General features: G+C 50.9%; 10 protein-coding genes across 10 annotated transcripts; 7 read left to right on the top strand and 3 right to left on the bottom strand.

The window, feature by feature from the left end:
• Positions 1–46: 46 nt before the first annotated feature.
• Positions 47–1330, bottom strand: JCM6883_002436 (uncharacterized protein; the record flags this gene model as incomplete). Its single annotated transcript, XM_076634094.1, has 7 exons — positions 47–229; positions 302–405; positions 470–542; positions 627–739; positions 824–945; positions 1012–1069; positions 1138–1330. The coding sequence occupies 7 exons, from the start codon at positions 1328–1330 to the stop codon at positions 47–49; spliced, it is 846 nt and encodes a 281-aa protein (XP_076485934.1).
• A 483-nt stretch (positions 1331–1813) lies between these two features.
• On the top strand, positions 1814–2427 carry JCM6883_002435 (RNA recognition motif domain-containing protein; the record flags this gene model as incomplete). The annotated part of the gene is made up of 5 exons (XM_076634093.1): positions 1814–1864; positions 1924–1973; positions 2038–2122; positions 2195–2252; positions 2321–2427. The coding sequence occupies 5 exons, from the start codon at positions 1814–1816 to the stop codon at positions 2425–2427; spliced, it is 351 nt and encodes a 116-aa protein (XP_076485933.1).
• A 1879-nt stretch (positions 2428–4306) lies between these two features.
• Positions 4307–7560, bottom strand: CDC27 (anaphase promoting complex subunit CDC27; the record flags this gene model as incomplete). Its single annotated transcript, XM_076634092.1, has 7 exons — positions 4307–4388; positions 4461–4621; positions 4692–4820; positions 4889–5006; positions 5070–5431; positions 5502–6306; positions 6374–7560. 7 exons carry the CDS (start codon positions 7558–7560, stop codon positions 4307–4309), a joined length of 2844 nt encoding a protein of 947 aa, XP_076485932.1.
• A 307-nt stretch (positions 7561–7867) lies between these two features.
• Positions 7868–10089, top strand: JCM6883_002433 (asparagine synthetase B; the record flags this gene model as incomplete). Its single annotated transcript, XM_076634091.1, has 7 exons — positions 7868–8039; positions 8115–8266; positions 8341–9211; positions 9279–9577; positions 9645–9696; positions 9754–9953; positions 10015–10089. 7 exons carry the CDS (start codon positions 7868–7870, stop codon positions 10087–10089), a joined length of 1821 nt encoding a protein of 606 aa, XP_076485931.1.
• A 958-nt stretch (positions 10090–11047) lies between these two features.
• Positions 11048–11875, top strand: JCM6883_002432 (uncharacterized protein; the record flags this gene model as incomplete). Its single annotated transcript, XM_076634090.1, has 1 exon — positions 11048–11875. The coding sequence occupies one exon, from the start codon at positions 11048–11050 to the stop codon at positions 11873–11875; it is 828 nt and encodes a 275-aa protein (XP_076485930.1).
• A 498-nt stretch (positions 11876–12373) lies between these two features.
• Positions 12374–15374, top strand: JCM6883_002431 (Gfo/Idh/MocA family oxidoreductase; the record flags this gene model as incomplete). The annotated part of the gene is made up of 15 exons (XM_076634089.1): positions 12374–12417; positions 12658–12720; positions 12783–13149; positions 13244–13465; positions 13524–13555; positions 13618–13700; positions 13764–13943; positions 14007–14101; positions 14164–14197; positions 14261–14372; positions 14432–14500; positions 14860–14867; positions 14953–15092; positions 15183–15195; positions 15259–15374. 15 exons carry the CDS (start codon positions 12374–12376, stop codon positions 15372–15374), a joined length of 1578 nt encoding a protein of 525 aa, XP_076485929.1.
• Positions 15375–15785: 411 nt separating this feature from the next.
• VPH1 (H(+)-transporting V0 sector ATPase subunit a) lies at positions 15786–19396 on the bottom strand (the record flags this gene model as incomplete). The annotated part of the gene is made up of 15 exons (XM_076634088.1): positions 15786–15809; positions 15877–16006; positions 16076–16274; positions 16346–16655; positions 16725–16946; positions 17015–17296; positions 17361–17648; positions 17719–18026; positions 18102–18252; positions 18335–18422; positions 18496–18899; positions 18970–19032; positions 19095–19169; positions 19230–19255; positions 19354–19396. The coding sequence occupies 15 exons, from the start codon at positions 19394–19396 to the stop codon at positions 15786–15788; spliced, it is 2613 nt and encodes an 870-aa protein (XP_076485928.1).
• A 133-nt stretch (positions 19397–19529) lies between these two features.
• On the top strand, positions 19530–21940 carry JCM6883_002429 (uncharacterized protein; the record flags this gene model as incomplete). Its single annotated transcript, XM_076634087.1, has 8 exons — positions 19530–19623; positions 19825–20076; positions 20147–20324; positions 20396–20498; positions 20564–20664; positions 20732–21563; positions 21636–21707; positions 21779–21940. The coding sequence occupies 8 exons, from the start codon at positions 19530–19532 to the stop codon at positions 21938–21940; spliced, it is 1794 nt and encodes a 597-aa protein (XP_076485927.1).
• Positions 21941–22266: 326 nt separating this feature from the next.
• On the top strand, positions 22267–24571 carry JCM6883_002428 (uncharacterized protein; the record flags this gene model as incomplete). The annotated part of the gene is made up of 8 exons (XM_076634086.1): positions 22267–22445; positions 22517–22527; positions 22621–22987; positions 23079–23281; positions 23343–23698; positions 23763–23768; positions 23837–24095; positions 24165–24571. 8 exons carry the CDS (start codon positions 22267–22269, stop codon positions 24569–24571), a joined length of 1788 nt encoding a protein of 595 aa, XP_076485926.1.
• Positions 24572–25037: 466 nt separating this feature from the next.
• On the top strand, positions 25038–25484 carry JCM6883_002427 (uncharacterized protein; the record flags this gene model as incomplete). Its single annotated transcript, XM_076634085.1, has 1 exon — positions 25038–25484. One exon carries the CDS (start codon positions 25038–25040, stop codon positions 25482–25484), a length of 447 nt encoding a protein of 148 aa, XP_076485925.1.

Below are 25484 nucleotides of genomic sequence, written 5' to 3'. Positions count from 1 at the left end.
CGAGCGACGCTGCCTACGTTTCGACTCTGTTTTACACGCTAGAGATCTACTCCTTACAAACCTCGACTTCTTCCTTACAATCCCTCGCCCTGACATCCTCCATCGGAAACAACTCGTCCATCTTCTTCACCCACCCCGCAAACTCGTCCCCTGGAGCGAGGAAACATTCTTGGAAGAGTTTGGGCGAGACCGAGCGGATCAATTGAACGCTTCCGAAGAGGGAGAAATCCTGCAGAGCCAGCATCACCATCCGGGTCAGTCACGGCTACGAGGGGGGCGAGGGGTTCAAAGAGGTACTTACAGTCATTCCAGGTTCATTTGGAGAGGAGAAGAATTGAGCGTTGTTCTTGGAGAGATGGGAAGAGAGGTTTCGGCAACCGGTTTGTACGCTCTCAACCAGAGGTTCTACAGCCAATCGAGGGCTTCGTCAACAACGAGGCTCGCTCAATGTTACAGAAGCACGACTGACCTTGATCACGCGTCACAACCGATTTCCAGGTCCCGTCTCCTAACCTCGAATCCTGAACCCAATACTCCGCAGTCTGTTCGCGTTCGAACAAAACACGAGTCAGATTCGCAACCGGAAGCCGGCTCAAAGCGTATCGTCAAATGAATCCGCCACGAACCTCTTTATCGAACAACCTGACGATCCTACGAGCGTACAACCAGAAGATCGCGCACCAATACTCGCCGCGAGCTCGAATGCCTTTCTCTGACTCGTGTCCTGGACTTGCAATGTCTGAGACAGCGACATATAGTCAGAAGTGAAGATGGTCAATTTCCCTGAATCGTGCGAATGGGAAGCTTGAGAGACAGCGCGCACCTTTGAGTTTGTTGTCAAAGTTCTCGACAGCCTCTTTGTACTCTGAAGACTCGAGATCAACCGGCGTCGCCGCAGCAGGCAAGAAGAGATTCGGTTTCGAAGGGTACGTTTCGTCGAGCCAGCTGTAAGAAAACTTCTTCCCTAGTCAGTTGCGCGGCGGTAGCGACTAGAGGTGAGGAGTGACTCACAGAGCGATCTGAGTGCTATCCATCAAGTAAGTTCCGTCTGGTCGTTCAAGAATTGGAGCTGTTCAACGTTTTCGCAGCACAATTCTTCAGATGTATTCGTTATATTCCCACGCAGAGATCTCTCACCAGTAGCAAGGTCGACCCCGAGTTTCTCCTTCCATCCACCGAACCTCAAGTCATGGTAAGTGACGAAACGAGTTTCGAAATCGATTCCTTTGCGTAGGAGAGCGAGACGAGCTCGCATACAGAAGGGGGAGAAGGAGGGACCGGGAGGAGAGGAGGAGGTCGGAACGAGATCCCACAGGATGTAGCCGGACATCTCTGACTCAGCGGGTTCGAGCGGATGAACGGGAAGACGTCGAGGGAAAGCGGGGAGAATTGAAGGTGCGGTAGGTCGGACGCTGGCTAGATGTGTCAAGGACGGAGTCTAGCTACTGCTGATATCGTGCGAGGTCGAGTTTCTCGCGCGAATAGACCGGAGAAGAGAGGGACATCGGGAAGTTGGCGAACTCGCTCATTTCCGTCAACCAACACCATCTCTCGCCGCCGATAAACTTTGACACTAGCCTCTGAGCTCTACCCACCAGCTATCCGTAAGTCTGATTCTCCGATCTACCTCCTCTTGATACTTCTTCCGGTTCATCTCTCCACCATTTCACCAGCCTCATCGCAGACCTTGCCTTGCTGCTGGGACATCTACAAAGGTAGCTGATTCGGACAGGAACCATTACTGACCCGCTTCTTCGAGCTAGTCTCGACAGAACCTCCTCAAACTCGTTTCATCAATAAAGCAACAATCCCGATGGCTACCGTCAAACTATCGCCTGACGTGAACCGTATTCTGTTCGTAAAGGTATGCATCATCTCTCTGCTCGACGTATGCGCGACGAGCTGACCAGGTGAGTGTGCTAGAACCTGAATTTCAAAGTGACTGGAGAAGATCTCTACGACTTGTTCGGACGGTAAGCCAGCTCACTGAAGCACGGGGAACCTATCAACGAAGCTGACGCTCCACGGGAAACCTAGATACGGTGCGGTGAGACAGATTCGAAGAGGGATTGAAGGGAAGGCGAAAGGAACCGCTTTCGTCGCTTACGAGGATGTCATGGATGTAGGTGGTCCTGATTACATCAGTGTCACTGATGTAAAACCAAGCTGATGTAGAATGGGCTACCTCCGATAGGCCAAAAACGCTTTTGATCATTTGAACGGTTTCCATTTGCAAGATCGTTACCTGGTCGGTGCGTCTTGCCCTTCTCGGCCTTCTAACTAGATGAGAACTGATAAGATACTCTTGTGCGTGAGGTAGTGCTGTATCACAAACCGGCACAACAAGCAGCTAAAGTCGATCTCGCAAAACGGGAAAAAGAACTCGAAGAACTCAAGAAATCTCACAATATTCCAGACAAGGAATGAACAGATTACATTACGTGGCGCTATATCTAGATGTGTTCGCGGGGGTAATATGTTGTAACGATACGAGAAAACCCTCAAACCAAACGGCACAGCACTTGATTTTCCGAAATCTCGACTTTGTTGATATCGAGTGTGGATACACGGGACGGAATGAGAAGAGCAAACGAGTTGGCCAAGCGTGGCAAGCTCGTCCTGATTCGTTTCACTACTGGCGATGGCCGATCGAACGGAGGAAAACGAGTGATGCGGAAGTGACCGATGTCTCGAGGTTGAACTCGGGCTCTGGTTGCTCCGTCGCCTTCCGATTTGCAACGATCATCTACAAGCTCGCATTGATCTCACTCGGGCGTCTGCATGAGTAGCGAGCAGCTCGACAGCTTGCCCAAGCGCGAGGCCGAGAAACGTCGGAAGGATCGTTTCTCAAGTTTTGCAGAAAGGTCGAGGTCTCTCACTTGTCTCGCGCGTTGCTCTCGTAGTGTCACTGAGTGTAAGAACAATCATGATACTGCAAGGTGAGAACAAGAGACTGACAATGAACAAGGTAGGGAAAAAGGAGAAAGATACGGAAAAGAATGGAAAGCGCGAGCTGAAGGGCCCTCTCGACTGAGATCGAAGTAAGGGAGGCACTACGACACGGAGTACTGCTCGTTTCGGCCCACACTCTTTTCTCACTCATCCTGTAACGGCCGGAATGAAGGTGCAGTGTTCGAAAGGAAATTGTCGATTGGAGAACGACGATAGGAACCTTGGCTGCTCCGATCAATGAAATCCCAGTGATCGCATGTCGAGGTCGGTCGCGTCAGGCATAGTCACGGACACGGCCGTACATCGATGATCGACGAAGCACTGGAAGCTAATTGATCGGAGCAACCAAGTTGGACGAGGCGGGAAGTGGCACGAGCTCGACACTGCGACGACAATCACGACAAGGAATGATAAGCTGGAACGAAACAGAGGAAGGTGAGAACGAGGAAAGAGTCTCACTATTTTGATCGGGATTTGAAGCGAGAAGTGGAGAAGAGGAAGGGATTCCGACTCAGCAGTACCGCTCGCGGATATGGATTTTTCGTAGCGGAACAGTCCACGCTCTTCTTTAGATCACTCTCTTCCACTGTAGTCCGGCGAGAGATGAGCCGACGGATCAACTCGCGTTTGACTGCGATGGAAAAGAGTGCCCTAAATTGAGGTCGTGGATCATTAGCTCAAAAAGTTCCACCCACGCGAGTCGTACTTCATTGTCCAGATCCTTCCTAGCTCCGATAAGGTCGAGTAGAAGAAGTGGAAGAGAAAGAGGAAAACATTCGGCTGCTCCGCTCAGATTGACGTCCTACCTTGTCGATCGACCTAAACAACTCCCATTTAGCTCGTCTCCGAGAAGAAGTGGCAAATAGGGCAGCGTTCAGGTCGATCCAAAAGGAAAGAAGGCTATCTGAGAGGAGCAACCGAACAAGGGAGGATGAAAGGGGGGGTCGAGCGGGATTTGAATGATCAGGCTGTCGATTCGAGGGAGGAAGTCAGTGAACGAGACTGAAGCAGAGTGAAGATGGAACTCACAAACTGGGACCCGAAGAATGAAGAGGTAGACGAAAAGTGATGAAAAGGAAAGAAAGAGAATTCTTTGCGCTCGACCCGCCTTTTTGTCCCATCCTCAACCGCGGAATACGTCCGGAGTAGAGTCAGTATGAGATCTGTGCACTAGACGACGACGCCGGAGAGGGGTGGTAAAGCGAGGGGAAATAAACGTTGCAAACGAGCGAGAAGAATGCGAAACAACACGAATTATTGTAAACAGAAAGGGAGACAGACGAGCGAGTAGAATAGAGAAGCCGAAGGGGTATGGAAGAGTGGGTTAGATATCTCGAGACAGTACATTAAAGGATTACAAGGCGACACTTCCAGTTTCGCTCGCGTCGACGTCCATCCCTTCTTGAGCAGAACGTTCGATTTGTTCTCGAATGACCCTGTGAGTGACAATTGATGGCTACGCTCAGCATCATCCACGGGATCAGTTGCAGAGAGCAGTAAGGACTCACGAAGCCATTCTCGGTTCGAGATCTTGAGCAGTCGTGAAGGCCGTGAGCATTTGAGCTCGTTTCGAAGGTCCGAGAGACTTGTACAGTTTCCCGAGGAGGTAGTGAACGGTAGGTTCGAGAGGAGCAAGGGATTTGAGTTGTAGTAGATCGGGTTCGGCGAGCTACGAGGAGACGATCGAAAGAGTGGTCAGCTCGAGTTTGTTCGTCGCGAGGGAACGAGAGACGACGTACCTGGTGTCGACCGAGGGCGACCATCATCCTCGCTCTCCTGAACCTCGCCAAAGAACTCTCCGGAGCGAGTAAACAAGCTCTTTCGTATGTTTCGAGTGCTTCTTTGTATCGACGAGATTTCTCGAGCACCTGACATCCGGTTCCTCAAATATCGTCAGCGGCGTAAGCAGTTAATGATACGAGATGTCTGGACGTACCGAACCGACACAACAAACGAGAGTGGCGTTCGAAGGGTTGATTTCGAGTGCTCTTCGGAAATGAAAATCGGCCAAAGTGTATTTCCCCGTCTTCATATAGACATTCCCCAATCCGAACCTGTTCGCTCGATCTATCAGTCACCAACTCACCGTTTGGAGGGGAGGGAGGGAAACGACTGACCAAGCGTTGTAGTGAAGTAAATCTCTTCTGATCGCTTCCCTGAAAAACCCGATTCCTCTCTCCCACTCCTCCAACATGATACATTCATGCCCCGCCAACGTATACGCGTAAACACAATTTTGATCGAGTTGAACCGCACGTTTGAAGCATTTGAGGGCGGTCGCGTGGTCGGAATTGAGCGAGAACGTGTTTCCCGTTGCGATCCAACTTGAAGGGTGAGAGGGGGAGAGAAGCATGAGTTCTTGAGAAAGGAGAGAGAGAGTAGTTGAAGAACGACGATGCCAAAGAATCGTTGAATAGACGTCCATCGATTCGAGCGAATGAGGTGAAAGCGCTCGTGCTTGAGCGAATACTTTCTCCGCCTGTCAAGTCATCAAATCTGAGGAGTTCAGTGCCGATACTGAATCGGACTGAGACACCGCGATGACTCACCTTTTCGTAATTGAGGCTTTCTGCGTGAGATCTCGCCAACATGATCAAACACCTCGCCGATCTCTGTTGTTCAATCGGTAGATTCCCAAACGCTTCAACGACCTTGAAATTCTCATACTTTGACTGAGCGATGACGGCTCCCGCGAATCCTCGGAGTATGAGAGTAACCCAATCTTCCGCTTCTTGTCTCGCTGCGATCTCCGGAAGGACAGTCGTAGCGCTCGCACCTCCAGGGGAAGAAGGAACCGGGGAAGAAGCTTGAGAATGAGGCGAACGAGGTTCGGATCCAGCGTCGGAAAGCACCGAAGGTCCGATATTTGCTTTCGATCTCTTCTTGTCCCTCGAATTCGCACTCTTCGGGAGGGTCGGATTCGGTCCATTGACGCTGCTCGATTGGGATTTCGAGAGTACCATTACGACGCTTCCTAGACTGTTTGTCGAACCGGCGTCGCGAGAAAGTCGAGAAGATCTTCGAGTCGCGGGAGGTTCAGCTGGAGTCACGTGCGCTCCTCCTCTTCTTGATTTTGCGGTTTCGCCAGGTACTCCTCGAACGACTCGTTTGCTTCTTGTACCAACGACACCGGTTTCGTCGTCTTGATTCGAAGTGACGAGGGAAGAAGAAGCTGGAGCGACGTTTCCACCTCGAGTTCGTTTGACTCCAGGAGCGGTCGCAGTTGGGAGGTTTGAGGTCGTAGTAGGAGGAGTGAAGAGTGAAGACGAAGGAGCGGCGGAAGTTCGAGTGACTTGAGTGTTGAGAGGTGCGGAGAAGAGTGGTGCCGAAGGGTAAAATGAAGTATCGAAAGATCTAAATTTCGCGCAAGTCCGTCGGAAATTCAGAACATCTTCAGCTCTGAAAAAGTTCGAGGACTTACTGTTCATCGATCGAACTCTCCGTGATGTCTCCGTATCTCCCCGACGCCGTTCTTCGCAACGGTAATCCTCCTCCGTTTCCTCCTCCTCCCATCAACCAAGGTTCTTTCCCCTTCCCTTTCAACCCAGCTCCTCCCATCCCTAGAGCCGCTCCATAGAATTTCGCGAATCCACCACCACCCACTTGACCCGGTTCAGCCGGGGTCGAGTAACCTAGAGGAGTTTCTTGCATATCTCCATTCCTTGGTCGACCAAACGAGAAGGGAGGAGCATTGATCGTTGAATTGAGAGAAGGTCCAAGAGGTGGAGGATGACTTCGATTCAGGTGAGATTGTGTCGTTGTCGTGGATTGAAGGAGAGGAGCGGCAGTCGAGGAGGAAGAAGAAGAAATCGATTGAGGAAGAACTTGAGACGGACGAGATCGAATCGGATATAACGAGTCGAGATCGGTCGGAGGTGCTCCCAAATGACACAACGTTTCCAAGGCTTCCCAACACGACGGTAGTTTCGCAAGGACTTTCGTATAACTCTGAATCGCCCTCTCGTTTTCCCCTCCTTTCTTCGCCAATCTCGCCATCTCCAACTCCAGCACCGTCGCCTCTTCGATTTGAACTGTCGGTACGAGTGGAGGAGTAGTCGATTCGAGTGGATCGGAAGAGGTAGAGACGAGGGAATTGAATGGTTGAGTGATTCGGAACAATGCGAGTCGTCCTTCTTTGTCTCGACCTAGTTTCGTACAGATTTGTCCGTATAGTCGTGCACAGCGAACACTGCATTCTATAGCAGGTTTCGTCTGACGAGAAGATGAAGACGAGAGTGTTGTTGTTGTTCCTCCTCCATTTCGGTTCAGCTTTGAATCGGCGGCAGACGCTCCACCAAATAGATCCTCCTCGTTCTGCTTTCGTTCTCCCTGACTCGGTGTAGGGTTCAGAGTGACGGATTGTCGTAAGAGGTACGCGGCTTGGTGGTATTGTTCAAGTCGGAAATGAATCGTCGACAGGAGGTAAACCGAGGGTTCGGCGAGTGACTCGAGGGCGTACAATCGTTCAGCGTAGAACAGGGCGGTCTCGAGTGAGTATCCGAGGGCGGTAACGGCGAGAGAGTGTAGGAGAGAGGCGCGAGAGGAAGGAGGTGGGAGCTGTACAAAGGTTGAAGCTGATGCTTGCGGTGGCTGGGGTCGAGTCAACATAGGCTCAACGTGGCTGTGTGAGACGAGATTCGGATGACTCAACACGAGGAGAGGGAAAACGAGTTTCCGATGAATCTCCTCTTCCCTCTCTCTCCAAACTTCGCCCTTCCGACCTCGCGAACCAGCTAGGCCGACCTTTACAGAGCAGCAGTCAGCAACCTCTACATTCGTTACCCGCCTTATAGCTCCCGCCACTCCGTACGTCCAACAGCCTCCAAGAAATTTATTCGGACAAGTTTCGAGTCAAAAGCTAATCTCCCTCCCATCCTCTCTCCGTCTTACCAGCTAGCTAGTAGACAGACACAAGATGTGTGGTATTTTCGCAGCTCATGCGTACGATTCGAAAGACTTGCCCGGATTCCGAGCGCGAGCAGTCGCTTTATCGAAACGACTTCGACACCGCGGTCCCGACTGGTCCGGATGTAAGATGAGCGATGATTCGATCCTCGTACATGAACGTTTAGCTATCGTCGGAGTTGGTAAGTTTCTTCTAAGCTTGAATCGTGACGGTCAGGATTTCCCGAGGAGCTGACTGATTCGCCTCTCTTCGATAGACACTGGTGCCCAACCTATCACCTCGGAAGACGAGAAGCTTCTCCTTGCCGTCAACGGAGAAATCTACAACCACCGAGCTCTCCGAAAGTCGCTCAAGGATCAATCTGCGAAATTCAAAACTCACTCGGATTGTGAAGTTATCCTTCATCTCGTGAGCAAGACCGTCTACCACCATGAATCCGTATAAATCGAGACTCACTATGGATACATTGGTCCCGTCCACAGTACAAGGAACACGACACGAAACTCTGCAACCTCCTCGACGGAATGTTCTCTTTCGTCCTCATCGACACTTCCGTCACTCCTTCCCGCATGATCGCCGCTCGAGACCCTATCGGTATCACGACTCTCTACCAAGGATGGAACTCTGCTCGACCCGGAACCGTCTACTTCGCTTCTGAACTCAAAGCCCTTCACGACGAGTGCGATCAAGTCATCTCGTTCCCTCCTGGACACTTCTACGATTCATCGACTCAAAAGACCGAACGATACTTCCACCCTTCGTGGTGGTCCGGTGACGAAGACCCCAAAGCGATCCCTACTCAAGAAGTCGACTACAAAGTTCTCCGTGAATCGCTCGAGAAGGCAGTCAAGAAGCGTCTAATGTCGGAAGTTCCTTACGGTGTCCTCCTCTCGGGAGGTCTCGATTCGTCCCTCATTGCAGCAATCGCCGCCAGGGAAACCGAAAAGGTCGCACTCGCTCAACAACGCGCTCATTCCTCTGACGGCCGAAAACCTTCAACTTCCTCTCAATCAAAAGATGGACTCGTTGGATTCGACGCCGATGCCTCCCCCGATGAAGTCGACACTCTCACCTCGTGGCCTCGTCTCCATTCGTTCTCGATCGGACTCGAAGGTTCCCCCGATCTCCTCGCTGCCCGAGTCGCTGCCGATTACCTCGGAACGGTTCACCACGAGTACACGTTCACCGTCGAAGAAGGTCTCGATGCCGTTGAGGAGGTTATTTACCACCTCGAAACTTACGATGTTACGACCGTTCGAGCTTCGACTCCCATGTACCTCCTTTCGAGAAAGATCAAGGCGATGGGAGTTAAGATGGTTCTCTCTGGTGAAGGTTCCGATGAAATCTTTGGTGGTAAGCACTCTCTCCCTCTCTCACACTCACTCAGTGTTGGGTCTCACACTCGTTCGTTTCTTGTTAGGTTACCTTTACTTCCACGCCGCCCCTACCGCAACCGACTTCCACCAAGAATGTATCCGCCGAGTCAAGAACCTTCACACTGCGGACTGTCTCCGCGCCAACAAATCGACGATGGCTTGGGGACTCGAAGCTCGTGTTCCTTTCCTCGACAAGGAATTCTTGCAAGTCTCCCTCGATATCAAACCGGAACAAAAAGTCTTCAGTAAAGGAAGTCTTCAGGAGAAGGACAAGGATGGAAGACCCGTTATGGAGAAATACGTTTTGAGGAAAGCTTTCGATGTTGCTCCTCAGGGTGAGAGGGTAAGTCATTGCTGTTCTTTGGGCCGCCTTTCAATGCGCATCGATTGACACTCGTTCGTGTTTGTAGCCCTACCTCCCCGACGAGATCCTCTGGCGTCAAAAGGAGCAATTCTCCGATGGTAAGTCGTCTTCTTTCTCCTCCGCTGACCTCCCCACTGACGTTTCTCCTCTCGCAGGTGTTGGTTACTCGTGGATCGACGGACTCAAGGAATACGCCGAACGAACAGTTTCCGACGAACAAATGTCGAAAGCTTCCGAGCGATGGTCCCTCGACATTCCCGAAACGAAGGAAGCCTACCTCATTCGTCAATTGTTCGAAGGTCACTTCCCTAGCGAGGCGGCGGCCAAGACTGCCGTTCGATGGATTCCCCGAGCTGTCAGTCCATGAGTTTTCTTCTTCTCGAGATAGATCGCTGACAACCTGACGCTCTGTGCAGGACTGGGGATGCGCCGCTGATCCTTCTGGACGTGCTGTCGCCATTCACGAATCGGCTTACGGAGAAGACCAATAGATTCTGTAGAAACTTCGACGTTTTCACTTTCTAGAGGGAATGGAATGGGACGGGATGAGGGCGACTCAAAACGGGATCTTCGGATCCCGAAAGACTTACATTGTGATACATAGACAACTGTCGCTCGTTATTCCTTCTTGTTGAATATAATGAACCGAGCGTCCCCGTTTTACACCTTTCGACGTCGCACGAAATTGCCTCAGTTTATACGAGATTGCCTCGCTTTGAGGAGCCACTCGTTCTGTGAGCGATCATTTTATGCGCACTCAAGTTACCGGAACACTCTGTTCTGTCGTCGGACTGTTCTGTCGTCGGAAGCGAAGAACCTATACGCGGAACAGTCGAAGAAAGTCGAAAGTCAAGATTCGACCCTTTCTTTCGCTCTTTCTACAGGTAATGGTCGTCGCGACACGCTCGTTACGCTCTTCACCGTCACACGGCATCCACGTGTAAAGAGAAGGGAGGAGAAAGAAAGACAAGTAAAAAAGTCTCATCCCTCACGACCCAAATTTGTCGCAACATTTCCTTTTCCGTCGCCACTCGCACCGAAAACTTTGTTCGACGGATGTTTCGGAGTCCGGCACTCGTCGAATGTCAATCGAATTTGGTCTCCGTCAGGAGGGAGAGACCGGAGACCGTGACTCCTTGTGTCTGAGATTCGAAGAGTATGGAGATCTTTCATTTCGGGGACAAAGGTCACACGCACACACGGCGCTTCTACCCCCTCTTCCCTCCCTTTGATTCACGCTCTTTTAACGATTGACGACTGTCAGTGACGACTCGAGGCCGCCTTTGTCTTCCTTCGCGACGCTCGTTTCTCGTCCTTCGCTCTTTCCCTCATTCCTTGCCTCAGCCCAGTTCACCGACGACCTCCATTGGCTTCATTCCCCTCCTTTACGACATCACACTCTTTTTAACTTTCCTTCGCTAGCCTTCAACTACACTCACTCGAACGACCATGCGTTCCTTCGCAATCGCAGTTTTACTTCCTTTCCTCGTCGCCAATGTCTCGGCAACCTCTCCAGTCGCAGAATCGGCACCAGTAGTCCAACAAGGTGAGCCTTACGAACTCCTCTATCTATATCGACTGCAAATGCTGACTCGAGCATCTTTCGCTTTCGCGAACGGAGCAGTTTCTTCCTCGAGTACGGCCCCTTTCGATCTCTCATTCAACGCTTCCTCGACGATTCGAGCTCCCAAATCGACGATGACTCCTCGCCAAAGCATGAGGACGGAGAAGAAGCGGTATTACTGGGGACCAACGATTATTCAAGATCCCGAACCTGGAGACACGGCTTCTCAGCCCCCGATTGGAGGAGGAAACACGACACCTGACGCATCGCAAGGATTGACGAGACCTTCTTTCCCTCCCCGACCGCAGTCTTCGACGACTTCTTCTGCCACCTCCGAGTCATCTTCCTCCGTTTCGTCGGATCCTCTACCTTCCCCTTCGTCCTCTTCATCTTCGAGCTCCGAGGTTCCTAGCGTTGCTCCCTCCTCGGTTCCTACTCCATCGACGATCTCTTCCCCGGAAAGCCTTCCAGCCGAGACTGAAGTCGACTCGTCCTCCTCGACTCTCGCTCCGACTTCTTCCCACTTTTACAATACGCTCCTCGCAGCGAATCGTTCGAGGCGGGAGAAGCTTAGAGTCAGTTACACGAGTCATCTTGCCGAGTTGAGTCGTTTGTCCGTCGCGAATGCGAAAACCCAGACGACCTCGTCGGAAAAGCCTCAGTGGACGAAGATTCGTGCTTGTACGGCCGTTCTTACGTCCTCTACTTTCTGAAAATGGCTGACACGTCTCGATATACAGATCGCGACAAGATCCTCGGCAAAGAACGCTTCCACAAGGTCCGAAGGAGCAATCGCGACTGACTCGCCTGAGCTCTTACCCTCTCTTCCGTGACTCTATCCTTCACACCGCATCTCTAGCATAGCATCTTTCGTCGTTCTATCATATCATATACCCCTAGTTGTCCTTACGAAATCCTCTTAACGACTTTTTGTCCAAGCTCTCTCTCTCTCCTTTTTTTGATTATTTGAGCACGTGCATTGCGACCTTTTTCATCCTTCCTCACGCGTCGAATTTTGCTTCTTTCGACTCGTTTGTCGTTCGAGAGTCCATAGCATTGTGAGCTTTACGGTACCGACATCGACAGGTTCGATATTCTCGATTTTCTAGCGGGTGACGCAGTCCTGCAAACCTTCTCGCTTTTCTTCACTTTCTCCCTCACCTCCTCTCGCTCTCTTCAACCCAACCTCACCAGTACAGCAAACAGCAATCATGTCGTTCTCTGAAGCCCAACAACGCAGGCGTTCGAGCGTTCGGTCAGTCTCATCTTCCTCCCTCTCACTTTGGTGCTACCTACCGAGTCTCCCCCCTCTCGTCTCATCGAGCTGGGCTGAGACTAGGATGTGACGAACGACATGCTGACACCTTGATCCCGCCTTGCTGCTATCCTCCATCGCTTCCCTCTATCCTCGACACTCGATCTCTCGCGCTGACGCCCTTACCTCAATTTCGCTCGACCCTCCTCTGTGTACGGGAAATGCTCGGCGTGCACACAGTCGTCCGTCTATCCCTCAGAGCAAGCTCGGTCCTATGACCATGAGTAAGCCTGCCGCACCTGGGTGAGTTTTCCCTTCTCCGTTCGCTCAACTTTCGACAGAGTCTGACTAGGGTCGTCCTACAGAGCTCAATTCAACCTTGTGTTCATCGGAGCTGGAAACATCAACTTTGGAAGTGATGAAGGACCCTGGGACCACTCTTTCCGACTCGAACACAAGTTGGGACCTCGTCTCAAGGTCGTCGCACTTATCGATCCCTCCGAAAAGACGGCCAAGAACGTTCTCGACCGTAAACGCAACTCGTTCGTAGTTTCGGCGTACAAGGATACGAGGATTTGCCCTTCGCTCGAAGATTTTGTTTCGACCATGAAGGATCACGAACGTCCCCACGCTTTCATTATCGGTAGTCCCGCCGCTTTCCGTGGTTCGACTCAGCAAGGTCGTGATGTAGAGCTCCAGATCTTGAAACTTTTCCCTAAAAACACTCCTTCGGTCAGTTTTCAGTTTTCATTTTTTCGCCTTTCTCCCTTTCCCCCGTATTGAGCTCACACTCTGTGCTTGCGTGCCTCGTGCTTCTCTCACTCAGATGTTCATCGAGAAGCCTATCTCGACTGATAGCGCCGATCAACCCCTCCAAGTCACGAAAGCACTCGTCGACAGCGGAACGGTTGTCTCTGTTGGATACTTCCTTCGTTACCTCCGAGTTGTCCAGAAGATGCGCTCGATCATTGAAGACAACGATCTCGAAGTTATGGCTACCGTCGCTCGTTACGTCTCTTCTTACGCAAAAATTGCAAAACCTGCATGGGTAAGACCTCCCTCTTCGTCCTGCTACCGATCTACCAGCTAAATGCCTTTGAAATCAGTGGACACTATCTAAGGATTTGGGACCCGTGATGTTGGTGGAATCGCTGTCTGTGCCGTAACGAGATGTGGAAACTAACTTCCAATTTTTCACAGTGAGCAAGGAACCCATTTCTGCGACCTTTCTCGATACTTCGGAGGTGATGTCGACTTGGACTCCGTCCAAGCATCTGCCCTTGGTGCGTTGGTCCCGATCTCGATCGCTATGGCGAGCTGACACCATTTTTTTCGATATTCGATAGAATGGGACGAACCTGCGGGAGAATTGAGTGCCATGCCCGTCGACGAGAACGCCATTCCCGAGCACGACCGTATCCCCCGAGTCACCTCTGCTACCTGGAAGTACGAGACCGGAGCTGTCGGATCGTTCACCCACGCCCTCACCCTTCAAGGAACTAAGTACTCGTGCGAGCTTGAAGTTTGTAAGTATTGCTCCCTCAATCGGTCCTCTGCGCAGTACTCATGCCTTGATTTGTGTTATACAGACGCCGACGGCTACCAACTCAAGCTCATCGACCCGTACAACTCCCCTGAACTTCGCGTTCGAACGCCCGAAGGAGATGACGAACAAGTGTACACCGTGAGCTCGTTTCACTCTAGACCCTTCCGGTGTCGCTTCACTAACCCATATGCCATCAATAGTTCGGTAACGACGACCCTTACGCTTCCGAGCTCAGTGAGTTTGAACCTTTCTCTGCGTTCTTCCCAGCTCGATATTGACACACTGCCTCTCGCGCAGACGCTTTCATCGACGAGACCGAATCCGCCCTCGGTACCGGATCCGCCGTCGCCGACGACGACTCTTATGACATTCTTTCTTCTTACGAAGATGCTTGCAAAACTTACGCTCTGTAAGCAAACTGCTCTCTTCTGAATGAAACCCGTGACTGACGCTCCTCTGTTCTCTCAGTACCTGGGCGATCCGATACGCTTCGGAAGCCAACACGAAGAAGTTCCGCAAGAGCAAGAAGGCGACCAAGTAAACCGCCAAACCTCCCTCTCTCGCTCTTCACTCGAAAGTAGCATTTTCCTCCTTCCTTTCAGTTGCAAACCCTCTTGTGAATAAATAAATAGATAGACTCTCTCACTCTCTCTGCGTGTTTGTGCGATCTTGCGAGAGTTTCTGAAAGCGAGTGAGCTTTGAACGAGTCGGGCGATGAAACTGAAAAGAGGAGCGACACGTCAGCGATGACGCTCTCAATTCTCGCCGAAGGAAAGCGATTCTCTCTGAGAGTTGTTCTTCTCCTCCAACTCAACACTACTCAACTCTAACTAAACATGTAAGCTCTACTCAGCTCAACGACACTCTCAGTGCACTGACAATGCTGCGTCTAACAGGTCTTCTAGTGAGCTCTCTCTTCGTCTCCGTCGTCATTGAAACCCCGACCGCCTCTTCTCCAATTGACTAACCGAATGACCCCGCTACGTTAGACGCTGCCTCTGGAATCTCTTCGCAAACCGGTACTCTTGGTGAGGGATCGGTCGGAGGAAACACTTCTGGAAAGGGAGTTGAATCGAAAGCTGGAGGACGTGAGATGGGCGACAAGGACTCGTCGATGAAGGGTGATACTGTGAGTCCTCATCCCTTGAACGATCCACTCCGAGCAGAGCGGAACTGACGAAGTGTGCGACGATTTCCCTCGGTGAACGATATCGATTAGTCTTCCGAACCCAGTGAGCTCATTCTCTTCAATCCAAAACTCCCGTCGATAAGCTGACCCTCGTTCGATCTTGTAGACGTCAACAACGAAGCCCCCTCGAGTGGAGCCGAAGGAGCCAACATCAAGACCGATAAAGAATCCGATAAATTCTCCGCCGATGGTTCTTCCGCTGCTACTTCTGCCGACTTCTAAAAGGATAAAGATGAATCGATATAATAGCGTGGTCACCCTTTGTGTATAGTGTGTTTTTTGGAGGTCGATACCGCGAAATGTTTTAGCAAAACAGTAACCTCTCTAACTACCTTCGACTCAGTTTGAGATTGTTCTTGATCAAGCGTGAGAGTGTACCTTAAGAGCGGCATACTCGACGAGGAGCAGTGCGAGTGACAGAGCGACGAGTCTTTACCACGCGTACATTCGACGAAATTTTCAGAACCACGAACTATGTCTCTCCGTCTCGGTGTGTCGCGAGTCGGAGTCTGGTTTGAACGGGATGTATATTTGAAGCAGAGTGACTGGCGAGAACAGATGTGGAACTACTATAGAAAGCAAAATGAAAGGAAAGGAGAGATGACACTGCACAAACTGAAAGAACGAGAGGTTCTACTGAATGACTCCTTCGGGGATCTATTCGCACGGTGAAAAAGACGAGTCAGTCCAAATGAGTCGTGAGAATGAGAGGGAGGGAACGTACCTCGTCTGTTCCAACGAAAGATAAAGGTTCGAAAGCAGTTCCGGCACCTTGGAAGAACTTTGAATTGAATTCGACCCAGTGGAGACGGAGAGCGTGGAGGAACGCCGATAGACCTTCCATTACACAGAGACTATAATCCGCATCGAATGTCAGCGATGTCACAGCGAGCAGAACCCAGAAAGAGGAATGCTGAGCTTACATGGCGATCGTGAGAACGAACCACATGGTAAACATTGCGACGAGGAAGAAGATCGCGAGAACTCCCTCCATTTCGAACGCGGATTCGATCGTCATGTTCCAGAGGACTTCGGAGAGTTGAGCGTGCGCAAGTGAGAGGGCCCATAATCGAAGGTAGGAAGCCGTGTTCGAGATACATCCGAGACAGAATTCAATCGTATCTACTCATCCAAGACGTCAGTCTACTCCTTCTACTACCCACAGCGAGATGTAGGAGAAAAAAAAAACTGACGAATAACTTGATGAATGATGATTTCACCCATATCGTGTTCCTCATGAGCTTCCTCGCCACCTCCTCCTTCGACCGCATGACCATTTCCATGTCCGTCCTCGTCGTCGGTCTCTTGTCCAGTCAATTCGCCGTCGCTCGAATGACTTCCGTTCGAGATTCCTTGATAACCTTGTTCCTTGATTCGTTGAGTTTCGCGGTATTCGAGGTAAGGACGAGTGCAGAGCATCCAAGGGACACAGACGAGCGCGAGGAGGAGAAGAACGACTTGAACGAAAGATTGTCCTGCGTAGAGTTGTTCAGACGGATCGACCTGTGCTCAAGAAATACGACACATCAGTCTCGTTATCTTCAACACTGATGAATTGTTTTCTTGACTCACGTTACCGGGAGAAAGGAACATCTTGATCAACATGTTGAGCAAATTCGGAGGAGCTTTTCCCGCGGCATCCCAATCGACCGACCATTTGTAAATGATACAAACGATCAAGTACCCGAAAATCGACTCCATGAACAAGATTTGAGGGAGGAATTCAGCCCAGATTAATTCGGGACGTTTGAAGTGCAAGTGATTGAGAACTTGGAGACAAATTGCGAATGACATCTGTTCACCAATATTCGTCAGCTTCTTCCGAAATCAAGAAGGGTCTTTGTCTCGGAAGAGGAACTGACGTGAATGACTCCCATGACAACCGACATTTTCATTTTCAACGAATTGGTGAAAATGAGAATATTATCCGAACCATGCCACTCCGGGTCGAGACCCATGAAATACGTCCTCCCCGTCGAGAGCGCTTCGACTGGACCAGATCCAAACTCGGAAGGCCATTTCCAGCCGGAAGGGAAGATTCGGAGGGAAAGGGAGAAAATATCGTTGTAGAGGAATCCGGTGTAGATGGCGAAGAGTCCCATGAGGAAAATGATGTATCGTCCGTAATAGAACGTATCGAAGATCTATCCAGGCCGCGAGAGAAAGAGTCAGCGTCTATCACTATGAGGAAGGAAAGAAGGAATTTACCTCTGATCCGGTACCTTTCGTGAATTTCTTTTCCAACATGATCAAAGTTGCGGCACTAAGAGTCATCAAGATTCCATGACCGATATCTCCGAACATGACGGCGAACAAGAATGGGAACGTGATCACGGTGAATAAACCTGGGTTCACTTCTTGATACGAACCGATTCCGTAAGCGTCGATAATGTTTTGGAACCCTTCCGTGAACTTGTTCGTGCGATGGAAAGTGGGAGGAGTCGCAGTCGTACGGAGTTGGTGGAGAACGGCAGAGACGGAAGTTCCAGCGTTTTCCTGGATTCGAATCCTCGTCAGTCAGACCCTTCTCGAAATCTCGTTCGAGTAGAGTAAGGGTAAGACTCACGGAAGCTCTCCTCAACGCGGCTTGAACGTTTCCGATATCTCTAGTAGGTACCCATCCCTCGGCCATCAAAGTTTTCCTTCCTTGATCCCATTGCCACATGTTCAACGTCGCGAAAATCACCTTCTCCTTCCTCACCAACGCCCACCACGCCGAGATAGATTCGGCGAGTTTGATCAGTTCGGAACGACGAGTTTGGTTCGTCGTGTAGAGAACACTGTGGAGATCTTCGAGACGGGAAGTCACTTCTCGGAGTTTATCTTCTCGTTTTTCGGCGGAGGAATCGATCGCGAAGAGGGTGGCTCCCATAGCTAATCCACCACAATCCGAGTATCAGTCAGCTTCAAAAGTGAGAGAAGACGAGGGCGAGAGTGTGGAAGACGTACATTCAGCGATTTTACGAATCTTGTCGAGAAGATCTTGACCATGAGCGAAAATGATGAAAACGTTCTTTCGTAACTTTTTCTCTTCTCCTCCGGCTTGAGAACCAACTTCGGAAGTAGGAACGGGGAGGATCGAATCGTCGATTTCGGCATACTAACGAATCTCGAAAGAGAGAGAGCGTTCGTCAGAATCTCGAAAGGAGACAGATAGTCGATAGATAGGTAGAGAGGCTTACGTTCATGTAAAGATTACCACGAAGAACTCGCCAGAGAACTCGTTCAAAAGTACCCATACGAGCTCGATCGATCGTACCCGCGACGAACCTAAAACGATAAATCGTATGTGAGTTCTGCAACTTTCTCGAGGGTACGTTCCTCGGAGGCAGTGAGAACTCACTCTAATTCGAATCCACCATAGTTTCCACCTGCTCCGACCTCAGCGGCCGCCTGACTCGCCGCAACGTTTCCCTCGACGTCTCCCAAAAGTGGAGCATCCTGATCGTTCTCCTCGAAACTGCTCCTAATCTCTCCCCTCCTGTTCCTCGCCTCATTGAAGAAGATATCCGTCTCCCTCAAAACTTGTCTCGCTTCCTCCAATTCCAACGCACGTTTCTCCAAGTTTTCGTAAGAATTGTTCATCGATTGTACGCGTTGTTCCGATTCGGCGAGTCGGGAATCGAGCTCTTCGAGTGCTTGGGGCCCACTACGACCGGATAAGAGGGCGAGAGTCTCTTCGTAGGGACGGAGAGGGATCCCTTGGGAAGTGATTTGTTGAGTGAGGAATCGGAGTCGTCGTTCAGCCTATCCGCGCGAACATCCGGGGTCAGTGAAGGCGCAGGGAGAGATCAAGGAGAGGGAGAAGGAGAGTTACCTCGTCACATTTACGGATTTGAGAGACATAAGTACGTTGGAAAGGGTTCACTTCGGGATTCAACTGTAGTCCGCCGTCCACTTCAGCTCACTTAATAACTGACCCATTGAGACGGCATGACATACATCTTTGAATTGTACACGTTCGAGTTCTCCGAGTGCTTCAACCGTAGCGTGCGCGACGTCGATCGGGCAGAACAGCTATTCAACTCTCAACAATCAGTCTTCTGCCTCTGTACGTAGGTAGGAGTATAGACTGACTTGTACTAAACTCATATGCTCACTACCTGTAAACCCATGGGAAGGAGAGACGAGAGAGAGAGGGGGGTCAATGACGATGAGGGGGAAGGGGCGTCAACAGACTAAGAGAGGAGAAGAGACTGACGGAGCAAAGTAGGGTATTCTGTTACTCCATGAGAGTCTGCCATTGTTTACTAGTCCCTTGCGATGAGTCGGGAACGGTGGGAGAAGAAGAGCTATTTGGCGATTGTCTTGAAATTCATTTTGTTGAAACCCGCTACTCTCTTCTGATCGCACCCTTCAACGCGATCAACAACAAACATGCAGACCTACGAAGTTGATGAAGATTTCTACGAGGATGGAGTAGATTTCGGTATGCAAGCAGGCGATCAATTGTACACGGACGCAGAGAATGGTCAGTTGCATTCTCCTCTCTCAAACTTCCTCTCTGGCTCTCTCGCACCGGTGGAGCTCGTGTGACCGCGTCAGACCATTAGAGTCTACCTCAATTGGTCTGCTTGCGGCACTCACGAGGTCTCACGACGTTGTAACTGTCTCGACGGATTCCATCTCATTTTAGCTAACCCTTTCTCATCTCTCTCTCCTATTCCTGTAGAGCAAATCGCTCAACAACAACGTATCGCCGAAGCCGCTGCCTCGCAAGCTCAAGCTCTTGAAGCGCTCGCTTCCGTCCCCGAGCCCGTCAAACACTACTTGATTCAATTGTGGACTCTCCTCAACGCTTCCCAACCCAATTTGGCCGATATCCAATCGGCCTACGAGGCTGGATGGAACCGATTGACCGAGAAGTTCTTCGCGAAAACTGAATGGCCCGAAGCAGAAGTCATTGCTCCTCTCGTCAACCATGGTTAGTTCTCCTTTCCCTTTCTTCTCTCCCTCCTGCTTGGCCTCGCACTGACGCCAGAGAGTGACGATAGATGAGGTATTCTTGACCCTATACCGAGAACTCTACTACCGACACGTTATCGCTCGACTTCAACCCGATCTCGAAGATCGTATCGCTTCTTACGAAAACTATTGTTCCCTCTTCAACTTGATCCTCAACTCTCCTGGACCCGTCCCGCTTTCCCTTCCCATCGATTGGCTCTACAACATGTGAGTTTGAGGCAGTTCTCAGATCCTTCGCTGGATCTGGATCTGACGAACTGACGCTTGAACTTCGACAGTATCGATGAATTCGTTTATCAATACACTTCGTTCGCGCTTTGGCGTAACAAGGTAGCGGGAAAGACTGAGGAAGAGAAAGCGATCCTCGCTGAATCTGGACAAGTCAGTCTCAACCCTCCCTCAACTTTCTCGTGATCTTGCTCAACTGACTCCTCGCTCGTCGTCAGGTTTGGTCTTGCTACTCGGTCCTCAACGTTCTTTACTCTCTGATTCAAAAGTCAAAGATTCAAGATCAACTTCAAGCTGCTCAAAAGGGAGAAGACGTCGAGTGAGTCTTGGCTCAAGAGTCGAATTGTCCTTTCGACTCGCTGACGATTTCCTCACACTTTTCCTAGAGCCGCTGCCGGAGAATACGGTTCGATCCCGCTCTACCACCACCTCGGATACTTCTCCATCCTCGGTCTCGTACGAGTTCACGTTCTCCTCGGGGACTACACTCTCGCCCTCTCGATGCTTGACGGAATCGATCTCAACAAGAAAGCTCTCTTCACCCGCGTCACTTCCGCCCACGTCGCCGTGTACTACTACGTCGGATTCGCCTATTTGATGCTCGGTCGTTACCCCGACGCGATCCGCGCCTTCTCCCACATTCTCTTCTTCGTCCTTCGTCTCAAACACTTCCAACGTGGTTCTCAATTCGATCAAATCAACAAAACCGCCGATAGAATGTACGCCCTCCTCGCGATCTGTCAAGCACTTTGTCCTACGAAAGTCGACGAAGGAATCTCGACGGCGATGAAGGAGAAATTCGGGGATCAATTCTCGAAAATGGTACGAGGAGGAATTGATTCTCTCGAATCATTCCAAGAATTATACTTGCACGGTTCACCTCGATTCATCTCCCCAAACCCACCTCCTTACGAATCCGAATCGCCTGAAATCCTCGATTCTTTCTCTCAACTCCCCGATCCTTCCGCCCATCAACTCTCCCTCTTCCTTCAACAAGTTGAACCTCAATTATCGACGGCGACTCTCAGGTCTTTCTTGAGGTTGTATACGACTTTGGGTACGGATAAATTGGCGAAATTCTTGGAAGTTGATGAGGAAAGAGTTTTGGAAATGTTGATGGCGGCGAAAGGATCGGCGAGGAAGCTTACCTGGGAGAAGGGTAGTTTGCTTGAGGGTGAAGTTGTCGGTGTTTCGGATGTCAACTTTGGGATCGATGAGGTAAATTCAACTCAATTCTCTCTCTTCCACACTCTTCGCTCGGAACTGATCGTCGTTACGTCTCAAATGCAGGGACATCTCTCTGTAGCGCAATCTACCACTTCCCGGCGGTACGGAGATTTCTTCCTTCGTCACGGACTCAAAGTACGCATCTTTTCTCTTCTCCCTCTCTCGTCCCTTCCGCTCGTGAGACTTACACTTTTCTTTCGCTCTAGTTCTCGGATGTCTACGAAGGACTCCGTTCGAAACCTCTTCCTCTACCTAAACCTCGAGGAAACGCCGCCGTCGCTGCAAACAACAACAATAACTCGAACAAGCTTAACGAGAACAAAGGTGGATCGAAGAGTGGAAGCAGTGTCGCTTGGGTCAAGGCATAGATCACAGAGTTGTTCAGTGTTGGTAAACAGTGGGGAGATGCGAGAAGGAAGGAGGAACGAGAGGGTTTTGCTGTCGTTTCGCTTTTGCTCTCGATTTTTGTGTGTGTAATTCTTGAAGGGGAACCACCAAAAGGTTCCTCGCTTTCAACGTCACTTTGTCAGGTCGAGAGTTCCGTACAGTACATGCGCGATTGTGATAGTTTCGTTCGAACAAACGACTTTGTCCCTTTGTTTTCCCCTTTTCACCGATTCCGACTTTTGCGTTTCATCTCGACTTTCGCACTCGCTCTCTAACCGAGCTCGTTCCGGATTCGTCGTGGTGGACTATGCTCGACCGATCACCCTCTGTAGCGTCGAGCGATTCGGTCGATTCCCTCTCCCCGCCGAATCTCTCAACATCGATCGTTGTCGAACGGGAAGAAGTCGTCGATGAACGAACGGGGCTACTGAGGGGTAGTGGACATGTCAGGATCGTCAAGGAGAGGAGGAAGGCGAGTAGTTTCTGGTAAGTCGCTCGCTATCTTTCGATCGGAGTTGCACCACATGCTCATCTTAACTCACTTCTGTTCGTTATAGGATCCTGCCTGGTGGGTTCTTTATGTTCTCGAAGATCTCTACCCGCGTCGACCCGACCGAAAAGAGCTCAAATCCTGACGAAAATAAGCTCAAACTCTGAACAGCGGTCTTCGTCTTCAGTCTTTTCAACGGCGCAGGCTCAACCGTCGAAGTCGAGATCACCTCCCAACTAGCCTGTCGGGTCCTCTCTCTCCGCGACCCAACTCTCTCCCCTCCTACCTCGACCCTCGTTTCGATTTTCACAAATTTCGCTCCCTCGTCGAGTTCCGCAGACTGGGCACATCGATGTCGAGCTTCAAGCGAGGTACAGAAGGCTTCCGCCGAAATGGTCACGACTGTAGCGCTGGTTGGAGGTGTCCTGAGCTCGTTGACGTCGGCGTATTGGGGAAAGATCTCGGATAAATATGGGAGGAAACCTGTTTTGGCGGTGGTTTCGATGGGCGAGTTACTCGTTTCGGCTTTATTCATCCTGTGAGCTCGTACTCCTCCTCCTCTTGCTGATCATTGCAGAGGCCTGTCGATTTTCGTCGTACTGACTCGATTTGACGCCCGACGCACGCAGAGTCGTCGCTTTCCCTCAATTATTCGGATTCAAGACGCTCCTCGCAGGAGCCATACTCGGTGGAATTGCAGGTGGTCAATTGACCGGTATGGCCGTCTCGAGTGCTTATTTGGGAGACTGTGCTCTCGACGGTTCGAAGACTCAGCTACTTTCGCAGTACTGGGCTTGCTTCATGCTAGGTATCGGAATTGGGCCAATTCTAGGTGAGCTGCCTCGTCACTCTACACTTATGTGTTGAGCTGATGAAAAGCTGCTACTGGGTAGGGTCCATCCTTATCCGTGAATTTACGCACGGAGTATTGCTCATTTACTGCGGTCAAGTCCTCATTCGAGTAATCCACCTCGCACTTGTGATTCCTCTCATGCCCGAATCACTCGTCCCCTCCCTTCGAACCCATTCTCGACCTTCTTCCTTACTCGGGGGCAACGAAGACAATTCATCAGCTTTGAAGCGGGACCCTCTACTCGTCCGACTCGCGAAATTCCCCGCGGAACTTACCAAGCCTTTCAAGGTGTTGTTGCCAGTGGCCAGAAGTAATGGAAGTGCGATGAATCGGAGGAAGAAGGATTATAGATTGGCGTTGATTGCGATTTCGTATACTCTCGCTATGGTCGTTCCCGTCAGTCCGTTTCCCCTCCGAACCGTTTCGTTGTCCAACTAACGCCTTGCGATGATGCCAACAGGGCATGGTTCGCTTCTCCTCCTTTTTCTGCGACGGGCTCACTGAGGATTAGCTGACCACTCTTGCAATTTACAGATGGCAGTCAAGATCCTGTACGCACGAGGCAAATTCGACTGGGGACCCGAAGAAACCGGGAAATGGATCACTTTCCTCGCTGCGACTCGAGTCGTAATCCTCGTCGTCGTCGTTCCCTTCATCGTAAAATTCCTTCGAAAAGCGCCACCTCAACCTCTTGAACCTCGACCTCAAATCATCGAAGACCGGATCGAGACCGCACAAGCTGCGCTGAGATGGGACGCGGAAGCTGCGAAACTCAAGAAAGCTGCAGATACAGGTGAGTTCGTTGTGTGTTTCTCAGCTCTGAGCGTCCCTGTGAGCTTATATACAATGTTCTCACTCGTAGCTTTCGATCTCTCGACTGCTCGGTGGGCCTCGGTCCTAACGAGTATCGGCTACCTCGTCACGGCTGCTCCCTCATCTTCCTCCAGAAACTTCCTCCTCGGATCCGCCATGACTTCTCCCACTGCTCTCGTTCTTCCATCCCTTCAATCCCTCGCTCTCGCAATCGCCCCTCCAGACGACGCCGGCAAAGTGCTCGCGTGCTTCTCTGCCCTAGCGACTTTCACCGCATCGACAATCGGACCTTGGCTCTTTGGAGTCGTATACATTTTCTCGATAGATCTGTTGCCGGAATTGGTGTTCGTCGTCGGAGCAGTTTGGACTTTGTTCTCGCTACTTCCTTTGTTGTTCGTCAAGGTCAAGAGCCCGAGACTAATCCTTCTCGAGGAAGAGGAACTTCACGAAGATTGATTCCCTTAGTTTCCTTTCTCTCTTTTTTGTGGTGTTGTGTTAAGTCTATCTCTTTTGTTGTCTCTTCTTGTCGTCTTGCTCATATCATATCATCTTTCCTCTGTCGTTGCTATCGCCACCCACCGTCACGCCTCTCGTGTCTTCCGCTCGGTTCGCTTTTCATCTACACGCTCCTCCGAGGAAATTCATCGGAGATTCAGTCAGCGTCCCTCACGGTCCTCCACATGCATACAGAGTCGTTTCAGCTCTCTCGCTCAACGACATGTCCTCTCCACCGCTGCGCCTCTTGAGAATGAGCCACCGCCACCGTCGTTCTCGATCGCGTACTCCATTTCCTCCCTCCCCTCCGTCGCCAACTCGGTCCCATCACAGTCGGAAATCATCGCACAGACACAGTAGTCGACGTCACCATGAAGCAGACCCAGACGATGATCGCCACGGTACAGAGTCAGAGGACGACGAGAAGATGCCGAAACGCGAAGACTATGGAGGAGGATTGAGCGACGAGGAACGAGATCGGAAAGATGAGAGACGGGACAAGGGTAACCGAGGGGATTCGGACGGCGCGACGGATACTGAGGACGAGAAAGAGGATGATGAGGACCGAGGGAAGAAGAAGAAGCATGAAGCGTCTCACACGAAATCGAAGAAACATCACGAGGAGCGATCTTCTACCGAGAGCGACGACGATGGAAGCTCCTCGTCGAGATCGAGTGAGAGTGAAAGCGATGGTTCGAGTACGGACGAGGAGAAGGGTAGACACGGTCACGGCAAACACGGTCACGGCAAACACGGTCGAAAGCAATCGAGCAGGAGGAGGAAGGGAGGGAGAGGGATAAAGAAAGGGATGACAAGGTTCTGGAAAGGGTTTAAGAAGCTGTTGAAAGGGAAACCTTTCATGGGAAGTGAGTGA

This window comes from Sporobolomyces salmoneus (assembly GCF_050403485.1).
Source record: "Sporobolomyces salmoneus JCM6883 DNA, S_salmoneus_JCM6883_v1_ctg51, whole genome shotgun sequence".
NCBI classification, from domain to species: domain Eukaryota; kingdom Fungi; phylum Basidiomycota; class Microbotryomycetes; order Sporidiobolales; family Sporidiobolaceae; genus Sporobolomyces; species Sporobolomyces salmoneus.
Note: the sequence above shows the minus strand (reverse complement) of the source record. Positions and strands in the feature narration are given on the sequence as shown.